The sequence below is a fragment of the Plectropomus leopardus genome, chromosome 21, assembly GCF_008729295.1.
Source record: "Plectropomus leopardus isolate mb chromosome 21, YSFRI_Pleo_2.0, whole genome shotgun sequence".
NCBI classification, from domain to species: domain Eukaryota; kingdom Metazoa; phylum Chordata; class Actinopteri; order Perciformes; family Serranidae; genus Plectropomus; species Plectropomus leopardus.
The window spans coordinates 4,018,588-4,044,528 of record NC_056483.1 but is presented as its reverse complement, the minus strand read 5'-3'; the positions used below and the strand labels follow the sequence as shown (position 1 = coordinate 4,044,528).

Here is a 25,941-nt window from a genome sequence, read left to right as displayed (position 1 = left end):
TGGATGTCAGCTGCCATCACTATCTGCAGCACCAAGCACACATGCGTACACTCAAGCATAGCAGTTGCTTTTGACACTTAAGCTCTTGTGCATGTGTTTATGATTATCAGACAGCGGTCCTTCCATCAGAAAAAATACTCAACATCCACTTTCCGTTCATTATATACGTAACTTGTGGAGGTTCGACTCATATACCCTGTATTCATAAGGAGATGATAGATATCTTCACATTTCTTTTCTGCCATCTTATTGCCTACAATAAGATCCAAAATTCCCACCTTTATAAAGCCTAAAAAAGCTTTGCTTACAACAAAAATGATGCATAATAATACCTGATATGCTATCAGTACATGTCAGAATCTCACCTCACAGACTAGATAAATCTTATTCTGACCAGCAGTTAATGTGTGCTCAAAAATATCCACTTGTGTGTCGACACACTCAGTAAAGTGCTATATCCAATACAGCATCTAATCAGTACATTTTCATAAAAACATACAACTATATCGTTAGCTGACATTTCCCTGATTTTATAATGCTTCATTAACAGCAAAAAGGCATGGGCATTTACAGTGTTGAACAAAATGTAAGCTTATGCGTGCACACACACACTCACACACACACCTGAACATGCACGCTTTCACAGCAGACACACACACAGTTAAAGTTTGCAGAAACATTACTTTTCATTATTCATATAATAGTAAAACAACATAAATAGCAACTGTTCAAGTAAACAGTGTGACTCATTCAACAAGCTGCTCTGTTAGGTAATAATGAGCATGCATGTGTGCGACAGGTAATAGCAGGTATTCACAGTACATTAAGTGAGGCACATGTACTGCTTTATGTTCCTCCGTTCATTAGAAAGCTTCTGTGTGTTACGACTGCTCGGAGCGGTGACTCATCCGCGCAGGTCAGCATTGATGTGTTGATCCCGATTACATCAGGAGCTCGTATCTGGTTGATTATCGCTCAGTTTTTCCTCTCGCTGTCACTTCCTGTGAGACGTAGAGAGACAGAGATGACATCAGGTGTGGGGGAATCCGAAAATCTGCCATGTAATCATAGTCGTACACACCTTTTCTCAGAGGTGTGTATAATAAAAGTCCTGAAATAACTGCATAAAAATAACTTACCTTTGTCAAGTGCGTCACAGATATTATACAAAGCAAAGATTACCAAATTGCTAGTGTGTTTGCCGTCATCGCTTGTGCATGCACGTGGGTGGTGAAGCAGATGATCTTGTCATTAACAAAAACTTAACTCAACTCGGTGGTTCTTTGATACAAATAACTAGGTTGTTTTACTAATGGACTGTTAGCTGTTCATTCATTCCAAGACATCATCTGACCAGTAACGCCTTTGTACCGGTGCCACTTCAAAGGGCATGGACATATCTGTAATTTTGGGATTTTTCACATGCAAACCAGTTTTCATTAACCTCTCTCTCTATCTCTCGCTCTCTCTCAACTGCTACTACTCTTACCATTACTACTACTACTACTACTACTGCTACTACTACTACTACTAATAACAATGACAATATTAATAATAATAAAATGTATGTATATAGTGCCCTCCATACCATACAAGAAATGCAGCAAAAAGTGCTTTACAATAAAACAGGTCACCAAGGCAATTCAGCTTAAAAGGACATTTTAAACAGTTTAAAACTTAAATTAATTGTTTAAAATCATAAAATTATTGGATAAAATCATAAATTATGAAATCAAATAAAACATTTTAAAAGAATTGCAGCCATCTTGAGTGTAAAAAGAAGAGTTTTAGAAAGTCAGCGTTAGAGCGAACAGATGTGTTTTTAGGTCCCAAAGTAGATCCCTGAGGAACACCACACCTGTTTTGATAAAATGTCCCCCTTGTTCTAGTCACAGTTTCAAACAACCACCATACTTTAAAATGAAATGATGAAACTGACGAAGACATTTGCCAGCATGTGTGCCCTCAAACTGGGTGTCTTAACAGTAACAAGAGCACAAGACAGACAGTGGTAAGAAGAGCAGATGGAGTGACATTTTCATCCATATGTGATTGTGTTTGTCAGAGAAACTCGGAGAGAGTTTTATAACTCTGGCTGCATTAAACTCAGAAACTCTTTAAAAACACACAGATGTACAACATATATTCGATAAAGAAAACAGCTGTTACACACAATAGAAACTGTTTATTTTTTGCAGATGTACCACTAAAGACTTACATATGACTCCTTACAAAGTGTACAACTGTTCGTTAGGTTTTTCTGTTTCTTTTTTTTTTTTAAATTTTCTGAGTGAGTTTAGTTTTACACACCTGTTTCGATGTGGTCCGTATGTGTCCAGCATGAGCGTGCTGGCCTGTTCCAGGTTCATCTGGCAGCGCTGCAGAATCTCCTCACACTCGGCTCTTGACCGCAGGCCCAGGCGAAACAACTGCTCCACCTGCAACGCAAACAGTAATAAGAGGCATTTCAGGCAGCAAGGTAGGCAAGGTGTTCACCATGGACTACACATTTTTTAATGTGCAGTTTTTCTCATTTGCAATGTGTCATGGGTATCTTTTACTGTCCTGGTATATAATTCAACTAAAACATGCGTTTTGCAACAAAAACAAAAAAATAAACACCATTCCACGATTAATAATCCATAGTCCTGTATTTTAAAATATGTTAAATTTGAACAAAATGTTATTTTATTACCTGGTATCAGCTTCTACTAAAGGACACAACAGATGACAGAGTTTAACTTCCAAGGCTAACAAAGTAATACAAAAATGAAACGAGATAAGCGTACCTTCAAATGATTTATGGCCTGAGGGATGCTCCAGCTGTGGCTCTGCAGGGCGGCCTGACACTCCTCCAGCGTGACACCGTGAACTGCTCCTTGGACCTGTCGATAATACCATACACTTATTATCAATGGAGGATTCAAGTCAAAAGAAACACAAGTGGACCAATGGATAGTTTGTGTTGTAAACAATAGCAACAACGTTATAAATGGGAAAAAAAAAGTTGTTGTTTTTTAATTCCTCTAATTTGTAAATAATAACAAAAGCTTGGAAGTTAAGTATCTCCATGCTCAATATTTATTTATTTAATTATTCATAATATAACAATATATGTTGTTTTTATAATTTAAGAAATGAGTGATGAAACACAGTTACAGATTTAAAAAGGATCATATTTTATGATTATCTTAATGACTGAGTGCAACAAACTTCCTAATTTCCCCAACGCACTTAAAAGTTTACAGTCAACCATTCACTCCCACAGCTGTGTTGAAAATAGTAAAAAATTAAATTTTTTATTGTTAATCCTAAATGAATATTAAAACAATCATACATTGAGACAGTAAAGGACGAAGAGAAGTTTTACTATGATGAGGAAAAGACAAAAAAAAAAAAAGATTATCGCAGGGGTTTGGATTTAACTGAAGAGGCCAATCGGGGAAATTAAATTAAAGATAACATAAAGTTATGTGTTATGATTGACTCATTTTAATGCAGTTCAGCTTTTGTGTATAGCACCATATTATACAAAATCAGTTCAGAGTGCTCTTTCAAAAACAAAATAACAGGAAATATGTGCAAATATACAAAGACATCCATGCATATGCACTTGAAAACACTTACACAACCAAACTGCACAAATATGTGTTCATGAAAAAAAGTGCTTTTGACATCCGTTATACATGCGTCTTGCAAAATAGACACACTTCCATCTTTGCTCAATAAAAATATCTGCTGTTAGTCAGCTTGGTGAATGCAGGCTAACGCTATCTATTCAGTTCCTCGGGAGCTGCTGCTGCCAACAGACGCCAGACATTTACGAAAGACAGAGTCAGTGTGTACTCTATGGCAGCTCTCTTACATTCACAGTTAGACCAGCAGGAAAACTGTTCCATACTCTAATTGTATAAATTGTGAATACCATCTCATCAGACTTTGAAAATGCTCAGGGCACACGTAAGGGTGATTTCCACATGCGACCACAGGCATCTGCTGCTGACGGCATGTCTGAGATATGATGTGAAGACACACCAGCAAGTGCTTTGTACACTAAAGGGAGGATATTGAATTATAGTCCAAAAACAAGGCCTAAATTTCAAAGGGCTTGACTCAAAATTGTCTGATCTTTCTGTCCGAGTTAAAACTTGTGCAGCTGAGTTCTGGATATGTTGTAAACTGTGTATTGTTTTGTTGTGAAGACCCCTGTGACTCTGTTTTTGTGCTGCATGTAAGAAAATAATAAAGCGATGTGATGATATTTAAATTAGGAGGAAAAGAAAAAAACATGCATTCAAATTTTCTTTTCATTACCTGTGTGACACTCTGCTCCTGTTGCATGCTGGGAGTTGCAGTTCGCCCGTTGTTGTTGTTGTAGGAGGAGTTTGGTTTGGCTCCGCCGGGATGCTGAATCATGGGTTTGACTGCCGCCATATTGGCTGCTCCATATCTGATACAAAATAAGGTGACAGTTTTCACAGTTTTATACACAGTGTGCATGTTTTTCTGCACTTTTCTACAATGAATTAAAGTTTGTACTACACGATAACAATGAGTCTACTAAATATCTAACAATTTATGAACACAATTGTAATACATAGATATTTATAAACTGGCAAAGTCCTTCTGCTATTAAAGTATATATAGTATGATGAAAAGCTCCAAAACACATTTCGAATTTCAAATTTACAGTTAAAACACAATTTCACAAAGATTGCAAAAGAAAAGAGTTAAAATTGGCATTAAACTCAACTTTGGTCACAATTTGAATCCAGTGTTTTATATTGCAGCTACAAAATTACTTTTGTTTGTTTTGCCCTGATTGCTATATATCGATGCTGTATTTTTTTTTGTTTCTTTCCCATTATTTTTCTGTTTTCTGTTCGGTGATGAAAAATCTGCTGCGGGTTTTAAAGTTTTGATGTGAGAATGAAAGAGAGCGTCGGAGCTGTTGGAATCCAAATAAACTGCATAAATATCTCCTCTGCAAACTCAAGACAAATACACTGAAAACACGTCGAGGAGGTGACGTCACACTGTGCAAAAGAAATTAAATAATGGATCTGGATTGAACCATTTTTTGCCTGAGTGAACAACACTTCACAGGGAGACAAATGCAGCTCAGTCGGGCTGTCAGTCACACAGCACTTTCTCACTCGGTATTGAGTGGCGGCTGCTCTCTCTGGGTGTTATGTGAGCTTTCGTTTTGAAACTGTGGTACGACGTCAACATCCTTTAGTGTTTTCAGTATTTTATGTACAATGAGAATAAGATGGAAAAGCTGTTTTTTGTTTAACATACAGGAAAATAGCAACAAAACAATGTGTCATTTTGACTGAATGACGCCGATGGAGAATTTAAATGTGGCAAATATTTCAAGACCCTCTCTAGATAAAGACTTTTATAAGATAGAAGTCTTAGAAAAAGGGAAACTAAGGTTGGACTGTAAAGTAAAACTTGATGAACTTTTCAAATTAAAACATATTATATATATATATATATATATACCCTCATTATAGGGATAAGCCCCCCACCCAAATGAGCACTTGTGACATTAAGTAACAGTAAAACTATATCAAAACATCCATTTACAAACTCACACAACTCGTGCAGTATAATCCAAGTGTCATTTATCCAGTCGTATGCTCAGTACTTCTCCAACAAACAGCCGTTTCTGACGGGGAACTGATCTAAATGTGACACTCATATCCTCTCTCTTCGAGGCCAGACTTCATTGACAAAAACAGTAATTTTACCTCGTTGAACACAGGAGCTGCTGGTCTTCCTCTGCTACAAATAGTTAACGTGTTTGTATTATTGTGTGACTTTGGTGTTTTAAATGGTTATTTCATCGCCACAGAGTCTGGCTTTAGAGAGAGCATAGATAAGCGTCACTTTTAAATAGCAAGTTTTAGCACAAATACATGTATTTAGAAGTACTGAGAATACAAATGGATGAAGGATACTTGACGTATACTGCAGGAGTTATGTGAGAGTTTGTGTTTAGATATAGTCTCTGTTAAACGTGGCCACCTATGACTTCGAATTATGGTTTTTCTCCTTTTATTGAGAAAAAAAACAAAGTTTGCTTCATGAACTAAACGTAACACGAGGTTGAGTAACTGATAAACAAATGATCATTTGGGGGGTAATGAGGTCAAAATAACTTTGCACTTGCAACTCCATTGTAAGGATTTAGAAAACGTGACATGCCGCAAAAAAAAATATTTAAAGGGGTAAGCCGCATAAACTCCTGAAACTTTCGAAGTATTTTTCACAGAGGCAAGCACTTATTTTTAACAATGACGTACACATTGAGATTTGCGCTGATAATGACTTTATAACAATTTGTTCATAGCTTTTTTAAAATCTTTTTTGTCTAGTTATTAACTTAATACTGTACATTACTGATTTGTTTGAATATATAATCATTGCATATATTGGTGCTTGTATTTAACTGGGTCTTGTAAAGTGTCCTTGAGTGCTTTGAAAGAGGGCTATAATTTAAAAAACATTATTTGTCTTAAGTCTGAATAAAAATGAACTCAGATATTAGCTCCTGGATTAGTTACTGAAGCTAATAAGGAGCTTGTTTCAGTGAAACGTCTTGGCCAACCAAGTTAGTTGGACAAGGTTTGATATCAGAAAGCACACCTTTCCAGAAAAGCTGGTCGCTCTGGCAACGGGGCGGGCGCAGAGCTCGGGGAGCTGTCAATCAGTGAGGAGAGGCTACGCCCCTCACGAAAGGCCAGAGGATCCAGTAAGGAGCTGGATGAGTAGGAGGAACCACGAGCTGCGAGCTGGGAGGAATGTGACGTGGCTTGAGCCTGAGAGGAGGACAACGAGTTGGAGGACAGGAGAGGACCCAGGAGTCCGGATGCCCGGCGTGGGGAGACGGAGAGGGGAGGAGGAGGCAGGGCAACAGGGTAGGAGGATAGCGGTGGCACCAGTGGGAGGGGAGAGGAGGAGCGGGAGCCCGGCTGAGAGAAGGCGTGGTCTCTAGGTGGGATCTGAGGAGGCATGTCGTCTTCGTCGCCCAGGGAGATGGAGCTGGAGCGCGCCTGCGGGTGGGTGGTGCGGGTGGAGAAGTTGCGCTTGGAGGGACGCAGCGGGGGTACGGGGCTGCGAGGAGGCAGCACGGGCCGGTCCTCGAAGCAGCAGGGGAAGGAGGAGGTGGAGGATGGCGAGGGAGGAGGCAGGCAGATCTGTCGATGAGGGCCCAACGGAGCCAGGGGTATAGGCAGCGGGGAGGACGGGAGGGAGCGGCCTGTTGCCATGGGAACCTGCAGCTTCACCATCACCTACATCAACAAAGACGGACAGAAATATCAGTGTGTGTCTGTTTGTTTTTATCATCACAGACAGAGAGAAAAATCTTTCTCTACCTCTCTCTGTAGTTCTTGGAAGAGGTCAGCTGACTGTGACTCGCTCCTGCTCGCCATGGCAGAGCCGGACACGGCCATTGTCTCTTCAGTAAAACCTTTGTTGATGGACCGCACCTCCTGGTCCTCTGATTGGTCCTCGAGCTCCGCTGAAACTTCGTCGTAAGATGGCTGAGGGAGAGGCCAGTCCAGGATGGACGGAGTGTCCTGAGGATCAGAATGATGGACATTCTCAGAGAAGCTGAGAAAAAGACCTATATAGAAAGTTTCTGTTATATCAGCTAATTAAATAAAGGTAAATTTGTGAAACAACACAAGCAAATGTACACAAAACTACAGTTAAATCACTCGACAATCAGAAAACGTGGATTACCAGAACCACCTGGAAATATGGACAATTACAAAGCAGCAGTCAACAGTAAAAGAAGCAAAAAAGGACTAAACTTCAATGCTCGTGTTGCATCAGTCTGGGTCAAAGTGCTTAAACAACATCGTCATCTATCACAACAAAAATGCCCTGCCAAAATAATTGTCCTCTGCAATTATACACAATCGTAAAACATTCCCACTGAGATAAAAATGAATCTCCATATGCTCCACAAAAAGCAAAGATAGCGAATTTTTATGCTGTGTGAAGCATGAAGCTACAGCTTATTGACAATTGAAAGGGACCAGAAGACGAGCGGCAAAATGACTGTAAACCACCAAAGCATGAATGTTCACATGATCAATCAATGAGCATAAATCTATCATGGTGCATGTGCCTCGGGCTCATCCAGGGACAAAAGATGATTCAAGATATTTCTTAGCCAAAGGCTGGACTCCTTTTTTTAGAGCACGAATGTGTGATCAGACGGAGCTGGTCTTTGGTGTTTGACAGGACGTCATTATTACGTAATGCTGGAGCACAATTTGCTTTCTGTGTGTGCTGACATGCGACCAGAAAAAGGTATCTGGATGCATCATATCAGATGGAATATCGTGTGAAGATAAGACAACCGCTCGCTGTCCTATGATTGCAGCTTAATACATGTGGAACAGTAAGTCCTGCCGCAAAACACACAAATCATCCCTCCTATCAACTTCAGCTAGTTAAAAGGTTCAACAAACAAAAAAATTACTGTCATAAAAAGAGTCAAGTGACCAAGGGGGATAACCAAGCTGGTGCTACAGCTAGCAAGCTCATCTGCTAGAGAGTGTACTAGCAGTTATTGTTACAACAATATCTTATACAGACAACACAATGCTGTTTTATGTTTTTATGTTGCAGAGTAAATCGTTTTTTGGGTTTTTTTTCTGCTATGCACACTAGCACTGAGCTGTTGCTTCTGCATTATCTGATAGTGATGTGGATGGATTACCAAACGGGCTCAAAGTGACCATACAGACACACAAAAAGACAGCAAATGAACTGCAAAGAAACAACAAATAACAAAAATGGGCAAAACAACCACAAAGAGACACAAAAAATTACAAAGATAAGCAAAACAACCACAAGGAGACAAAAAATTACAAACAAGATACACAAAATGACAAAAATAGACACATAATTACCTCAAAGACTCACCAAAATGACTATCAAGATGGACAAAGCAACCACGGGATAAACAAAATTACCTCCGAAAGACACCCCATAAAGATGCATAACAAGGACAAATAGATACAAAAACCACTTCACAAAACAACCACAAAGAGAAGCAAAACAACTACAAGGAAGGACAACAAACCAGAAAGATACACAAAACAACCACAAGGAGACACAAAATTACCTCCGAAAGACACCACAAAGATGCATAACAAGTACAAATAGATACAAGAAACACTTCAAAGAGACACAAAATGACTACAAAGATACACAGAACAACCACAAGGACACTCAAATCAGCTATTGAGGAGACCTAAAGAAAGACGAGGACACAAAATGACTTACAAGGGACACAAAACTTCCAAAAAAGACAAAAAACCCTAAAAGAAATACAAAACATCCACAAGGAGACACAAATTGACTATCAAGGAGACCCAAAACCGCTAAAAAAGAAACTGACATGATCACAATGACACTAAACCACGCAAAGATGCACAGCAACTACAAAGAGATGCAAAACCACACAAAAGTCTGCGTAAGAGACGCGGTCGGGCCTTTATGCTCGTAACGCATTTTCAGTCATGGTCAAAATCACTCATGTTACACTTCTTAAAACCTACACCCTTGGAAAGTTTTCTCGACTTTAGAAATTGAAATCTCAACATAAGCTCAACGGATTTTCATCATTCAAACTGCATTTGAAACGTCCATCTCCCTTTGTTCTTCTGCACTGAACTGCGAAGACAGCCTTCACTGTTCTCCTACAACGCTGATTAATATCAAGAGACAAACACAACTCAACACAAGGACCTTGGACATAAGAAAAGAACAAAAGATTAAAAACAAGTTATTGATTCCTCGTCCAATATTCACTTGTTAAAGCAGCTCAAGAGAAATGAAATGAGAAAAATACAAGAAAAACTAAGAAATGAAAGCTTTATAAACTCAATACACCTTTCACAAATACGCAGGGATGAGCAGCCTCCACCTCAATCCTCACAGAAGCATCATCACAATGAGCAAAATCACTGGACTGGACCGAGAACCATCGAGCTGCATTTACAGCAGACAGGCGAAAACGAAAGGACCACAAACAGCACACACCCACAGACGCACAAACGCACACACACACACACACACACACACACTACACAACCAATACAGCCACTTACCTTCAGGTTATCTACAGGTCACTCCCATTCAGGACTAAGTGGGCCATGCAAAGCCCCGTGCCTGCTGCCATTAGACTCTTTAAAGGGATAGTTTGGATTTCTTTAAGTAGGGTTGTATGACAAACTTATCGGTATTATTTTCCATATTATTTATTTATGGACACTTTTAGGTCCACTTAACCCCACGTGTGGACAAATCTCAAGCTACACTTTGTCTGGTGTTGTGTTGTCTTTACTTTTACTCTCTTGTATCCTTTATTGTGTTTTTCAGGACAATTTTCTAACAGATTTTGCTATTTTCAATAGTAATTTTTTAAAATTATTTGGTAATTAATGTTACCTTTTATATGTTATCCCCTTACTCTTATCTTGAATCTGAATATACTTTATTGCTCTGTAGAGCACTTTGAATTGCCCAGTTGTATGAAATGTGCCATACAAATAAAGCTGCCTTGCCTGATAAATAGTTATTTTGATTTTAATACGTCTATTCAGTGTATCTCACTATTTCCTTATTGTACTTATACCTGCACTGTGCAGTATATTGTGCCTACTTCAATTGTTACATATGTTAATACTGTTTATACTCCAAATATCACAGCGTAATCTATATTCTACATTTAGTATTTAATCTAGTGTTTATTTTGTATATTACTTTGTACTTATCTGCTGCAAAACCTTTGAACATTTCTGCTTTAATCATTTCATTTTATTTTTTATGATGCTATGAGTACTATTCTGCATAATTCAGCTTTGAATGTTTCGTTTAGGGACAAATAATGTGACAGAATATGGTCTTATTCAGTGCATATTTCTATTCACATATCTATTCATGTTTTGTATAATGTTTGTCTGAGGTATATATATTAATTAGGACCTGATAATGTAGTGCAGTGGTGTGCTATTTTTTTATTTATTTATTATAAATGATTTCAGCTTCTAACTTTTAGAATAAATGGCTTTTTTTACTCATTTTAAAGGATGACTTGTAACATCGGTTAATAGATGAAATGAAAAATTATGAAATTTGATACAGCAATGTTTATTAATATGCATTATCCTGTTAAATAAACCAAAGAATAAATTACATCTAGATCACAGTGATTTGTGGAATTGTCCAAACTAAAATAACAAGCTTTACTGTATTTGTGTGAGCTTTAATTTGTTTTAATTGCTTGCATTTGCTCTTCCATCATCATAGCTTTTTCCATTCTGAAGATCGAACTACTGTCACTATCCAACTTTACCTTCAACGTGTCCTCATCCGGCTGCCGCGTCTCAGTGAGCGGCGAGGGCGTGGTGGAGCTGAAGCTGTCGTCAGTAAAGTCGATGAGCGACACCTCGCTTTTGGCCGAGCGCACGCCGGATCCCTCCCAGGGTCGCAGCTTCAGCCCCAGGGACACTCCCAGCCTCTTCAGCCCCGACGAGGTGCTGGTGTCGTCGTCGTCGTCGTAATCGTCCATCACAGAGTCGTAGAACGGCTCTGGACACACAAATGCACAAACCAGATTGAGGAAATAGCAAAAGTGTTTATTTAAAGAACAGATTGTAAACTGAGGACAGACGGAAGACGAGGAAAGACACTTACTCTTCAGCAGAATGGCAGGTTGGGGCGGACGAGGAGGAGGTTGCTCTGATGAAGAGAGTTTGAGACATTTAGTTCACATTTCTCTAAAGAATATGAGTATAAACTCTGTAAAATAACATATATGTTGAGTATATGCAGTGGTGGAAGAAGTATTCAGATTTTTTACTACAGTGAAGTAAAAACATTAATACCACACTATGAAAATACTCTATGCAACTGTTTGAAACCTGAAAAAAAGTCTTGATTTCTTTCAAAAACATGGGAAGAAGGCAATGAGCGGTGAATTAGCAAGAAATTGTTTTTAAAAAAAGTACAAGAAAATTATCTGACAATTAGAAACAAACAAACATAAAATAAACCGAGCAAGACCTGAAAAAAATGCTTGAAAATTTTTAGAAATACTGTAAAAACAATTTAAACATATAATTATGATCAGTATAATAAAGTTTTCCCAGGATTTATTTTAAAAAGTTTTCCATCAACATTTTTCACTGGCTTTTTAAGAATAATAACTTCCAAAAACTACAAATTTCTTGAAGTTCAAGTTAATTTAAAGTAACAGAAGTGCCAGTACCTCAACACTGTACGTAAGCACTGTACTTGAATACATGTACTTTGATACACTCCATCACTGGATGTTACTTATTCATCAGTCAGAAGATTACTTTTTTTACTTTTTTTACCATAGAGGTGATTATATCACCTGGAATTAATTCAAACCACTAACCACTATCATGTTCACTTTCCAGTGATAATAACAAAACAAATTTAAGGAAAATTGGTTCAGTTAAAGTTCAATTGAGCCAGTTAAAGTTGATTTTGTAGTGAAATATGCATCTCTCAATACACATGTATTTGTTTACAGGTGGATCTTGACCTCGCCAATATGGCGCCAATGACATATCTACGTTTCTATATCTATGGCCGCTACTCCGGCTGCTTCTACAAACTGGGGTCATGCCAGCCATCATCTACTGCATGTAATACACTGACTACTTGTAAGTACCTCGTATAACCCCACTTCAAAAGATCAAAACTTTTTCTTTAAGTAAATTACTTAAGTAAATGTACTTCAATGACTGAGTATATGTTTTAAATGTTTGGATATATTTACTCTTGGAGCGGTTGGGGAGTTTGGTCGGCCTCGCAGTGCCTGGCTCCATCCCGAGGACATCAGGAGGGTCCATGGGGTTCCCCAAATACAGACTGAAAGAGATCAAATCAGAGAGTAAATCAGATTGAATTATTTTGAGGACATAAGTTAATTCAGGATGGGTTTATATGAAAAATATGTTTATATAAAAGCTACAAAATGGGCAAAGTAACAACTGAACCTTTCATTTCTTTACCAGCTATCCTTCATATTTGCTAGAGCTAATAGATATTACAGAGTTGGAGACACTTTGCAGCTCTAATCACTGCCAGAAAAAATGTTGATTGAGTCTCTGTGTATTTTGCAGCAGTTGTGAGATGAGATTTGAGAAGTTCAACAAGTACAAAATCTATTGGTGAACTGATGCAATGCTGCACTCCAGTGGACACAGCTGGAATAAGCACTCAGATATTTCATCTAATTAAAAGTAGTAATTGTGAAAAATATTCTTTAAAAGCATTTATTGTTTCTATTCTATTTACATCAGCAACACTTGAATTTCCCCTTGTGTCGCGTCAATAAAGGTTTAATTTATCTCCCTAGATTAAATCTTTCAAGCTTCCTACTGTTTTATTTCATATTTTATGATAAAAACTTTAATTAATGAGTGTTATTGACCTGTCTATGCGGTCTGCATGTCCCCAGCTCCTGTGAGGGTCCGTGTCTCCGTGTCCAGTGTGGATGAAGGAGTGCTTGAGCGGCCGGCTGATGTCGTGGGCGGACAAACCGGCGACCGACGTCACAACATGACGAGGAAACTGACCGACGCGCAGCGTCCGCCTGTTCTGACCTCGCCACCAGTAGTGCTCCGCCCTGAAAACACACACACAAAAATAAACAAACACACATTAAATCACCGTCTACTGTGTTTACCACATGACATGTTGCCTGCTCTTGTGATTTGTATTATCTGTGTCCTGATATTCAACAATAATTTAATTTAATTGGATTTTTTCTGAGTGCAAGAAACTGTCTCTTGTCACATGAGTACACTTTTGTAAATGTCAGCGTAAAATTAGGGAACATCTTGTTAATTTGTTCACATCACCAAAAGTCGCAGTATTCATACAATGAGCCAGTAACGGGATAGTAATGACAGTAATTTTCCACAATGCGAGGAATCCAATGTCAACAAAAGATGCATTTGTTGTCACACAGGCACGACTTTCATGCTAGTAATCTTGTTAAATTACTAGAATTAAATGGGTTTTTTTCGAGGGTACCTGCATGTGACAAACTGACCTTCCCTCGATGATGGTGATGACGTCGTTCATTTTAATCTCCAGCTTGTCTTCCTCCTCAAAGTCCTGCAGCGCTCTCATGTCAGTCGGCATGGTCTGCAGAGCACATACACAGTTACACTTTGAGCAAAAAAGTCCGGTGATTAATGACTATCATCAGCAGGATCATAGAGACAAACTCTTCATGTCATTTTGTGTAATGCTGATTTATTTCTTTCCATTCGCTTCCTCTTTATTGTCCTTTATTTGCACCGGTGCATCACTTTGGTGACACACTACTTTTGGAGCAACTGAAAAACATTTGTACTGTAGTACGTTTAGAAGAAAACTAAAACAAAGTGGAACATTTTAAGTACTTGGGCACAATTATTGATTAGAACCTGACTTTTAATAATAATGTAGAGAGCATTTTTAACACAGACTTGAAAGGGCATACTATACGTATGTTTTAGCTTGCAATTCAGTAGGCGTTGTCATTGTACAGTCTGCATACATCAAACATGAAGTTTATTAGATAATTCTCACACAGTGTAGCTTGCACTAAACCTATAAGACTGCTAAAATCTCACATTCTGCAGGAGGCTTAAAACAATCTAGACTGATAAATGGTAATAAAGAGCAAAATTAAGTATTTCTGAATTTGGGGTGAACTGTCCCTTTAAGGAGAGGATATAGATATTCATTCCACCACTGCAGAATGGCCTCAGTTTTCAGAATGATAATTTCCTCTAAGATAAGTTTACAGATATAACCTCATTTCTGAATCACATTAACCCAGTTTCCGCAGACACCACAATGACATTTTAGCTTTGCCGCTTATGATTTTCATGATCTGATATTGCAGGGCTTATGAATCTCATTCTGACTACTGTGCTACCTCGAGCAGGAAGTCTCTGAGGGCGATGAAGGTCGGTCTGTCCTCAGGTTTGGGGCTCCAGCACTGCAGCATGACGTTGTAAATATCCTGAGGACAGTCGTCTGGTTTGCACAGCCGCTCGGCCTCCACGTCCACCTTGTGGAGGATCTGCAAACGGACACAGAAATACACTGAAGAATCATTACTATCTGGTGATTTTTTTAAATTGCAAGAGGCTGAAATTATTTTGTGGGTTAAGATTTTTGCAAAAACATCACATGCAATAACAGTTTTTTTTGCATGTTCACATGCATGCACCTGGCTCCCATTAAGGCCTAGCCACGGCTCCTGTCCGTGGGTGAACATCTCCCACAGCGTGACCCCAAACATCCAGGTGTCAGACGCATGAGAGAAAGTACGAGACTTCAGAGACTCTGGAGCACACCTGGAGAAAGACGAGGACAAAGACAGATACACGGAAAATCCCTTAGAGTATGAAAAACTTTGGAGAGCAACACATGACAAAATGACACGATTTAGTGTTACAAGGATGTTCTTCTCACCATGGGAAAGGGATCTTATGTCCCTCCTCCATGATGTATTGGTCGGTGTGTGTTGGCAGCGCCCTCATCAGGCCGAAGTCTCCGATCTTCACTGTGTCATTGGTGGACAGCAGGACGTTGCGGGCAGCCAGGTCCCTGTGGAGGAAACGTCTCTGCTCCAGGTAAGCCATGCCGCACGCCACCTACACACCCACACAGTCACAAAGAGACAGAACTAAGTACATTTACCCGAGGACTGCACATAAGTATTAATTCAAGGTACTTTACTTGAGTATTTCCATAAAATGTTTCTTTGCACTTCTACTCCACCTACTGCTGAATGAAAAAATGCCCCATATATATATATATATATATATATATATATATATATATATATATACATACATAATATATATATATATATATATATATATATATATTATATATATATATATATATATATATATATATATATATATATATATATACATACATACATACATACATATATATATATATATATATATATATATATATATATATATATACATAAAATATGTAGTGTTTGTCCACTGTTTATGAAAAAAATTTAAAAATTAAAAAGGAGCCATTGGAGCCATTCTCATACATTTAATGAGTTAATTCTTGAGAATTTACTTCAATTTCAATAGAGATTTTTCTCGAAAGATACCCCCCTCCTACAGCTTTGTTTTTTGGTTGTTGCTTGTTTTTACCTACAATAGCCCTAACATGTCTTTTTACATTTGCCATTTGCTGCCTGTTCATAATTATTACCATTATCGTTATCATTTCACAGAGATCATAAACATCCACAGTGTGAAAATGACTCTGATGCACAGACAGAGGAGGCCGCCACACGTCTCCGGGCACTGCACCAAACATCGGATGAAATTCAGGGTTTTATCACTTTCAGTTCCTCTTGTGTATTTTATGTTTTTGGTGCTGAACTTACCTGCACGGCGTAGTTACACAGAGACGAGATGAGGATGTGACCCTGACGCTTTCTCAGACGATCCAACAGTGAACCCAGAGGCGCCAGCTCAGCCACCTACACACACAAACACACACAACAATCCACTTATTATTTTTCACAGATCTAATTTGTGCGACTCAGGTGTTTGAGAATGATCGTGTGTGTGTTTTACCATCTTCATGGGCTGTGTGAGGACGATGCCGTACAGCCGGATGAGGTTCTGGTGGCTCAGTGAGTGCATCGCGTTCACCTCTCTGATGAAATCGTCCAGACCGTCAGAGTCCAGCACGCCGGCCTTCAGGCACTTCACAGCCACTGATAACTGGAGAGGAAGAGATGATGTCATACTGATGCTTTGGGCCTGTTTTTGTGAAAGTTTCACACATTTTGCACACTCCACAGCATGTAATGTGTGTACTTGTTAGCGTCTCCACCCTACTTTCTACTGTGTCTCTGCGTCTCACCACTCTGCCGTTGGGTCCCGTCCACTCTCCCCTCCGCACCACCCCAAACGTGCCGTCTCCAAGACGCTCAAACAGCTGTAGCTCCGTCTCTCTGATCAGGCAGGTGAGCGAGGCTCCCGGCTCGCTGTTGGCTGTCGCCGAACTGGACGACGCCCCCTGAGGGAGGGGCTGCTGGGGGTCCGAGTCGGGTCGTTTAACCGGAAACACCTACAGAGCCCAGAGACAGGAACTGGTGACGGGTTTTCAATGATCACAGATTTTACACATGCAAAAAAGAAAGACACATTTCTACTTTTGCAAAAACTGTACAGTAAAATATTTTCTGATCTTCAAGATTTCTGATTTATTTGTAGATCTTCACCAATCCAAGGGATAACATGAGCAAGTTATTTTCTAATTTATGTTTGCTAAAATGTAAAAAGAGACACAAAACATGTGACATAATATTAAACAGAATGATCTTAAAACCAAAACTACACAAATGCAAACTACACAAAAACATATTTTTATGAATGTAAGTGGGTGAATGTGACTTGTAGGATGAAAGTGCTGTGACTGGACTACGAGAGTGCTAGTGCAAGTGCATTTACAATATAAAATCAATTTGTCACAAACAATAAATACACAAATAAAAAAGTCATTTTGCTTTTTTCAAATACACACATTCACCCTGCAAGCGTGTGAGTACTTTGCCAGCCTTGGAAATCAGTGATCTAGTGGAAGAAATTTGTTAAAACTGTGGATATGACTCCAAATATCTCATTTGGCATTCAGACTTTTATTTAGCTGATGTTCAGACACTGAGGTCACAGAGTCAGCGATGAAAGCAATGTGACACTTTACTGATTTCTAAAAGGAAATTTGTGGAAAATGAGCAGAATATTTGCTTGTGTGTGTTTGCAGGGTAGAGTGTTACTGCACCTTGCTCATCCAGGACTTTCGTTTATAAAGTGCTCTTCTCCTCTTGACCGCCTCCCACAGCCTCCTCTGACCTGAACCGACACACACAAACATGTAACACATTTTAGATTTTTTTTTCCAGAGGACTTAATATAAGCACAAATAAACTGACTTTATTTTTTTGTAACACTCCAATATAATAATGATAATGGGAGCAGAGGTAATAATGGGACCTACCCGGGCGTCCCATGCCGATCTTCTCCAGGTCTTCATTCTTGACGTAGTCGAAGTGGGAGAGCCGCGTGACGTTAAGATCATCGCGGATTCGTAGGAAGTACTGCTGCAGCTGCACATCTGTCAGCAGCTCCAGCAGCCACTCTGTCCCCTCCTCACACTGCATCTGCACACACACATTATTACACATGTGAGGACACACACATTGACAAATCGCCTGTGTTTAGTGTTTAGTAGGCTCTGAAATGAATTATGAAAACATGTGCACTTAAATAGTTCAGTTATTGAGTGGGATGTTGATGGACCCTGTTAATGGACTCACTGTAATGTTCGGTGGAAATGGAGGAGCAGCTCTTAACTACAAGATCAATATAAAAAAAAATCATTTTTTACTTGCTGTAACAGCCATAAAAGCACTACTTTTCTTGTTTTTAACATTTTCTATATTGATTAAAAATAGATAAAGCATGATAATGAGTGAGCATAGGCAGATTTTTTACATTTGGACAGAGCTACGCTAGCTGTTTCCCCCTGTTTACAGTCTTTATGCTAAGCTAAGTTAGCCAACTGCAAGAACATGAATAAGCTTTTTTTCCCAAAATGTGAAATTTCTGCTTAATGTTGGTTCCTTCTTTACTTTTCCACCTGAATCTTAACAAAATGTCACATCGAGTGCTGCAGGAATTATCCCTAAATCCTGCACGAGTTAGCATCTTAACACTCACGACTCTGTCTCAAAGACAATTTGTTTTTTTCAATTATTTTAGGGTAGATGCCTAAAATAAGGTCTGTAGTCAATGCAAGATTAAGAGACTTTTGAGTTTAGTTTAAAAGCATAAAATGTGCCAGTAAATAACCCAAATTTAGATTTTAAAGCTTTTATGTGTCTTTAAAAAGGCTGCTTTTTAACAAATGGCTAAATTAGAGCACAGCAGTTGTCCCAAAGCGCTTTCTTAAAGCCCTTTTATGGTGGCGTTGGAGTTTTGTTTATAGCCTGACATTAGCTTTTTACTTCCGACGATTTCATTTAAGGTGCAAAAGTGATCAAAGATTATCTTGTTGAATAAAATTATCATACTATAAATGTTTGATTGCCACAGAGCTTGTTTTCGGCCATAATTCAAAATTGGCTTTTTGATGAGACAACCAGAGCAATGTTAACTTCTGGGTTAGCACTACAAAAAAACCATCCCTGCAGGACTCTGTATCTGAATAATTTCCCAGGATACAATAATTTGCAAAAATATTCAGGTTATTTGAAACTGTTAGTGTGTTAGTATTGGAATAAGTAATTTTCTTATTTTTGTGGATTTTGTTTGTCTTTTTATCTCCACAAAGGCATGATGTGATCTTTTAGACTGATACTGATATTAATATTCACATTATTAAGAGTTAAGTTATTTCTATTCAAAACATCTTTGATGAGGATTTCATTGACAAAGTGGACATGTACAGAACATCAACCCTAAATTGAAGTATTTTTCATATTTTGCACAATGAATGGATAACACATACACTAAAAAGTATTTTATGTCTCCACAGGCCAGGCCATCATGATAAGAGTATGCATAATATGATGTTAATTCCACTACAGACTTGATGATCACTAGAATTTGGTGGGGGAAAAAAGTGGATATACTGATATCAGTATCGGTTATCGGCCAATTGAGCTGGAATATATCGGCATATTGGATATCAACAAAAAATCCAATATAGTGCATCCCTAGACTACATGAGATCACAGGATTATTTTAGCCCGATAACAGCATTTTAGCCTGGATTAGTTAAACCACATTTGCAGCACAGGGCCCTGCGGGTTTAAGACAAGTGGAGTGAATTAAAGGCAAATGAAGCTGCAGAGCTGCAATCAAAATCAATGCACACACAATCACAAACACACTTACATCCTAACACACACACACTTTCTCATAAACACACAAACACAGGGAGAGAGGAAGAATCACTGCATTTTCACACACAGCTTCACATTTTACCATTTGTCCCCCGACACTCTCTCTGATCCTCCTGTCTCCCTCCTCTTCGTCCTCGTCCTCCCCCTCCTCCCCTCCTCTGGTGTAGGGGAGTCGCCGGTACATATAGCTCTCCCCCATGCTGCAGCAGCTCCTCTCGTCCTTCCCCCTCTCTCTTTTCTCTTGGCTCTCCTCTTTCTGTCTAGCTGCTATTCAGAGGAGGCGTTAGCTCTGCTGCCGTGCTCCGAGTCTGGTTTGCTAATCTCCTCTCGGCTCCATGACCTTCTCGGCTCAATCGATGGGCGCATGCACACGCACGTTCACAAACACACTGGGAGGCATTTGACGCCACTCTCTCCAGCCGTATCGCCTCAAGCTATCTATAAACTCTCTCTGTCTTCCCTCCCACTGGGTCTTTCTCTCCCTGCTGACTCACGGCTTCCTGCAGCGTCGGACACCTCCATGCTTCCCTTTCTCTCTCCATCCTCTGCCTCGCTCTAGCTCTCCATCTCCCGGCTCTGCAGCCGAGCCCCGCTGTCTGTCTGATGATAAATAATTCAGCAGCGCTTACAAGAGGATGAGGGAGAGAGGGAGAGATCTCGGAGGAAGGAGGGGAGAAAATGCAGATACAAACAGGCGCACAGATGGATGGTAAATGCATGAATGGTCAGACCAAAGAAAAATAATACGGAGACAGTTCCCAGCGTGCGTCTGATGGACGCAGACATGCAGATGGTACAACAGATAAGCTTGAAATCAATCCAAAGAAGCAGAACATTTCTAAAAAGATGGAAATATCATGTGGGGAATTGGAAAAAACAGCTTTGGGAGCTTTGAGCTGATTTCAGGACCATTTTAAAGAAATGATGATTGTTTACTTAAGTCATTGATGAGGAAAAAGTGATTTCAGTGTGGTTTTATATCATTTTGAGTATTGTTTGGGTACTGGGCTAATATTAAAACATAGCTATGGGCCCACGGAAATGATGATTGGCATTTTCCACAATTTTCTGACCTTTTACAAAATGAAAAAAAACGATCAATTAATTGAAAAAAAATAATCGGCAGATTTTGTCGATAATGGTAATAGCAAATAGATCTATTGATTAAGAAACAGACAAATGTCAAGCAGTTGCTAATTTCTACAATGGTGTATTAGGACAGTTGAGGGTAAAAAATAGGAATAAAAAGACAAATAGAATACAGAGCCAGGAGAGGGCATTAATACTCAGAGAAAAAAACTCTGATTTTTGTCATTTTATTTGAAAAAAAAACCCAGATATTCTCTGAGATTAAAGTAGTAAATTTCAAAGAAAAAAATCATAAATTTTGCGCTTCAGGCACCGCAAGCCGAGTGCCATCTAGTTTTACTACACCGGAGAGAAGGCAGACATCTCTACGGCTTCAACACTCTGCAACTCACAACAACATGATCTAGACTGATCAATAACACTACAGATAAGAAGTAAAAAAAAAAAAAAAAGATTTTGGGGGTTTACCGACCCTTTCACAGCCAGATTACGGCATTAAGTGAGTTCTTGTCAGTTTATTTGGTAAAAGCTTATCCACTGTTTACACTGAGCTCCTGCCAAAGACTGAAATGCACACATAAATCCAATCTGCTGATCCTGTGGGCTTCATTCAAAATATAATTAGCTCAACAAGCTTACATAAGAAGTAATATGAATGTGACTCTTGTGGAAATTCAAGATGCGAGGCGTTAATTTTGAGATTTTGAGAAACAAGGGAAAACTGATAAAACATACATAATGCAACAGCGTAGACTGAGAAGTAGAAAGACACAATGAAAAAAACAATGAAATACTGAATTATCACCATAAGCAACGTTTTGCCGGCAAAGACAGGCTAACTGGCGCGTGCAATACACGGCTGCATGCATGTCTGTGTGTGTGTGTGTGTGTGTGTGTGTGCTTCTGTGGCCTAAATGAGCACAAAATCAGAGCTTTCATCTCCATGCCTGCACGAGTTTTTATCGAGGGCGATGCTCTAAATATAGGAAAGCTAAATTTAGCTTAAATTCACTGCCATGACGATTGGAGCAGAGCTGCTTTATTCTGCTCTCGTCTCAGCATCAGATACCTGAGATTCAGTCACAGACACTGAACATGTGACGGCGGCAATGATTTATTGTGCATCTAAATTCTTGGTTTTCTACATTCACTGTCCACACGCATTGACCACTGAGTAATTATAGACACCAATGTTCAGTTTTCCTGTAATTTGGTACATTTATAGTAGAATCAGAGTACAGACGCAGAGCATAATGTGGAGGGGAAACATTCAGGGGAATAGAAAAGGAAGGATCTGTTACTATATATTCAATGATGTTTTAGTTTGGGAGTTATTACATTCACTGAGGCTGCAACTACCATCTTCATTATCAAGTAATCAAATACAAAGAATGTATTTGATTAACAGATTACTTGTTTAGTCTATGAAATGTTAAAAAAAAAAAGAAAAATAACACCTTTTATCATTTCTCAGGGGTCTTCAATTTGCTTGTTTTCTCTAACAAAAAGTCCACTAACACTTCATTAATTCATTCATAACTCATCTTAACTGGTATATAAAAAACATTTTGTAATTCATACATTGTTCATTTTGTACATCTCTATAAGTCTTGTCAATTCCTGTAACTTTTGTACATGTCTAATTATTTTGTACGTTTCCATGCGTCTTTTATATTTCTATTAGTGCGTAAATTTTTTTATACACTGTATATTTCTATCAATGTTGTACATTTCTAAACACTATTTATATTTCGGTCAGTTTTGTACATTTCTATAATTTTTGTACATCTTAAACAATTTTCTATATTCTAATTTTGTACATCTTAGTCTTAAAATGTCTTATGAATTATGCAATCTTTTTTAATCTTTTTTTATTTTTTTAAGTACAACTATCGTTATTTAAGAGGGGGCGTGTCTTCATAAGCCATTTTTGTCCTCTAACTTCTCCTACACAGTGTTCAAACTTTTAAAAGTCTTTTTTTTACATCTATGTGCTAACAAAAAGGAACCAAAAGTCTGAAACCTTAAGATATTCACTTCACTATTATGTTTCACAAAGAAAACAATTCAAATATGAAAAGCTACAACCGGAGAAAGTTTGTAATTTTTGCCTAAAAAATGAACAAAATATAAATGGTTGTAGCTTTTCATATTGAAGAATTTTCTTCATATTAAGCTCTAATGTTAACCCAATACACCAGTCACTTAAAGTACAATGTTCTCATAGAAAATACACAAAAAGTAACTAAAGCTTGTGTGTATTCTTTGGTCAAAATTGTTCTCACCCTGCAGAAGTCTTCTGGTGAATCAGGAGCTTGAAGCTGCCGTCAGGAGTGACTGAGGTCACTGTGGGTCCACCTGGAGGAGGCCATAGATGGAGAGACCCCACATCTTCACATACCAGAAAAAGAAAGAGGGCAAAATTACTTAAAAAAACAAATTAAAATTAGTTAAATAAAATAAAGTGACATGGAGACCCAAGAGCCCAAACAACTGTTTTCACTCAAATCATTATGAACTGCTGCAAAGAAAATAAAACCTCCATCTGTCCGTAAACTGCCGAGTGAAAAACAAGCCATCAAGTCCCAAAATCCTTAAGTCCAAGACTCACACTGGTCATAGCTGTCGTCATAGCTGTAACAGATTGTGTGTCCCTCTGAGTTGCCGTAGGGCAGAGAAAAGTTTTTGGGAACTTCCGCTGTCAGGGGGCTCATGTGTGGAAGTTTTAGTGACACAGTATCTAAATAAATAAATATAATAAAATGCTAATTTCTATTATTTTTCAATTATAATTATTTTTTTTAATATAGATAAATGAAAAAAAATACAATATAATAAAATATAATATAAATTTACTTTTTCATTATATTTATATTATAAACATAAATAAAATAAAATAAAAAATAAATTCATATTTTGTCTTTTAAATCTGTGTTTTGAGACCAAGTGTGGGTATATATTTTTTATTTGAATGTTTCTGCTTATATATCTGAAGTAAAATTGAAAGTTGAGGAGGAGAAGTCTGTCTCAGTCAGCATCTGTCACTACACCTGAGAGCACCGAGGTCCTTTCCTCTTTTTTGTTTTCTTGGATTTTTGGTTTTAAACATGGGAGTCTTTTCAAGGTTTCTCGATTATTGTGTCTTCATCCGAGCTGTAACTGAACTTGTTTTTGAAGACACAGCTTTGTTGAAATATCAGAAGAACCGGATCCAGCTGCACATTGCTGGAAAAAGTGCAGACAATTCCTTTATTTTCTCATCAACAGTCAAGATACTCAACCACAAGCCCTCACAGTCCCTTTTATTTTGTGCACACATATGTTTTTATCTTTTGCTTACACCACAAAATAAAAACAATAATTCAGAGCTTCGGGAGCTTTGAGGATTTTCCCCGCCAGAATTTCCTTCCTGTTCGTGTGCAAAATAAAAACAATAAACTTTATTTACAGAGCACTTTCCAAAAACAGCATTACAAAGTGCTCACAGGGCAGAAAAATAAAACGTACAAGTCAAAAAATCAACAGGGTTTAACAGGAAACACTGTAAGAAAGAAAAAAAGACTGAAAAAGACGAGAAACAAAATGTAAATGCTTCAGATCTTAATGTGGTAAGAAAATGTTTTTGTGTGTTTCTGATTATTAAAAAAAAGATACAAGGCAGATCTATTTGACATTTCTTAAAACAATTTAAAAAATGAGATGAAGTCTTCTGAAGTGGAGAAAAGTCTAAAATGTCTAAAATTCTGGCTGTAATTTGGTGTCACATCATATTGTTTATTACTTAAATCTCACTGTCTAAGACACAAACATGATATATAATTTGTTATATTTAATTTGTTTTACTTTACTTATTTATTTATTTAAATTTTTTTTTTGGTTTATTGCTTAATTTCAGGTAATTCATTTAATATAGATATATAAAAGTAGTTAATCTGTTTGTTTGATTCTAATTTTCAGGTAAATTTCTTGTAAGTTTTTTTTTCTTTTTACAAATTTCTTGCTATTTTAAAAAAGTAAATAATACACCAATGCAAATAAAGTAGGATATCTGCTGAGAGGTCTATCCATCTCTAATGAATAGAGTAGACTAGATTTTAATTGATAAGGCTGCTGGTTCAGTCTGTGTCTGCCCTACAAAGCTGATTAGCCTCAGTCACGTTAAGTGTCCACCTGTCTTTCTGTCTGTCTCTCTGTCTGTCTAATGTCAGTAAACATCTCACCGTTATAGTTTGACTTTGTTTTATTTATTAATTTACTGTATTTTGTTTTGGTGCAACATGTCGCATCTCCCACACAGAGACTAACAAGCTACCAGAAGGAAAAAAACAACACACAACCACACCGACCTGTGAAGACGGGCTCTGCGGGAGACCAGCGCTCTTCCCCCGGTCAGTCCTCGCTCCCTCCGCCGCTCTCAGCTGCTGCAGCCCGCCGGGAGTCCGAAGTTATTTGTCGGTAAATTTCAGCGGATCCGTTATCGCTCTCCTCCGTTAATTCCGGGACGCTCCTCAACGCGCCCGTCGGGATTTATGAGCGTCACCGTGCGTAACATCAACGCAGAGATGATTCCTGGCTCGGAATCGCCAAAATAATTGCACTTCCGGTTTGGAGTCTTGGGCTTCAAAATAAAAGCGCAGGAAAAATAATGAAACATTTGTATCATTTTAACTGTCAGTTATTTGATTAGAAATACTGAAAATATCGCGTCCTTTCTTTATTTTATTATACATATTCATTATACATAAATCTAATGATGATGGACGAATAAATTAATTAATTGAAATAATGTAACTTATTTAAATAAATTTTCTTAAATTATTAAGTACTAT

General features: G+C 38.2%; 1 protein-coding gene across 1 annotated transcript; it reads right to left on the bottom strand.

Moving 5' to 3' along the window:
• Positions 1–514: 514 nt before the first annotated feature.
• Positions 515–25,757, bottom strand: tnk2a (tyrosine kinase, non-receptor, 2a). The gene is made up of 21 exons (XM_042510377.1): positions 25,459–25,757; positions 23,398–23,503; positions 18,115–18,277; positions 17,899–17,969; positions 16,978–17,184; positions 16,686–16,835; positions 16,493–16,588; positions 15,541–15,722; positions 15,296–15,422; positions 14,999–15,145; positions 14,123–14,217; positions 13,499–13,693; positions 12,842–12,933; positions 11,728–11,772; positions 11,387–11,622; positions 7,386–7,589; positions 6,655–7,301; positions 4,315–4,450; positions 2,790–2,885; positions 2,311–2,438; positions 515–1,001 (listed from the first exon to the last, which is right to left on the bottom strand). Exons 3-21 carry the CDS (start codon positions 18,275–18,277, stop codon positions 995–997), a joined length of 3,024 nt encoding a protein of 1,007 aa, XP_042366311.1. The 5' UTR covers positions 23,398–23,503; positions 25,459–25,757; the 3' UTR covers positions 515–994.
• Between the last annotated feature and the right edge of the window lie 184 nt (positions 25,758–25,941).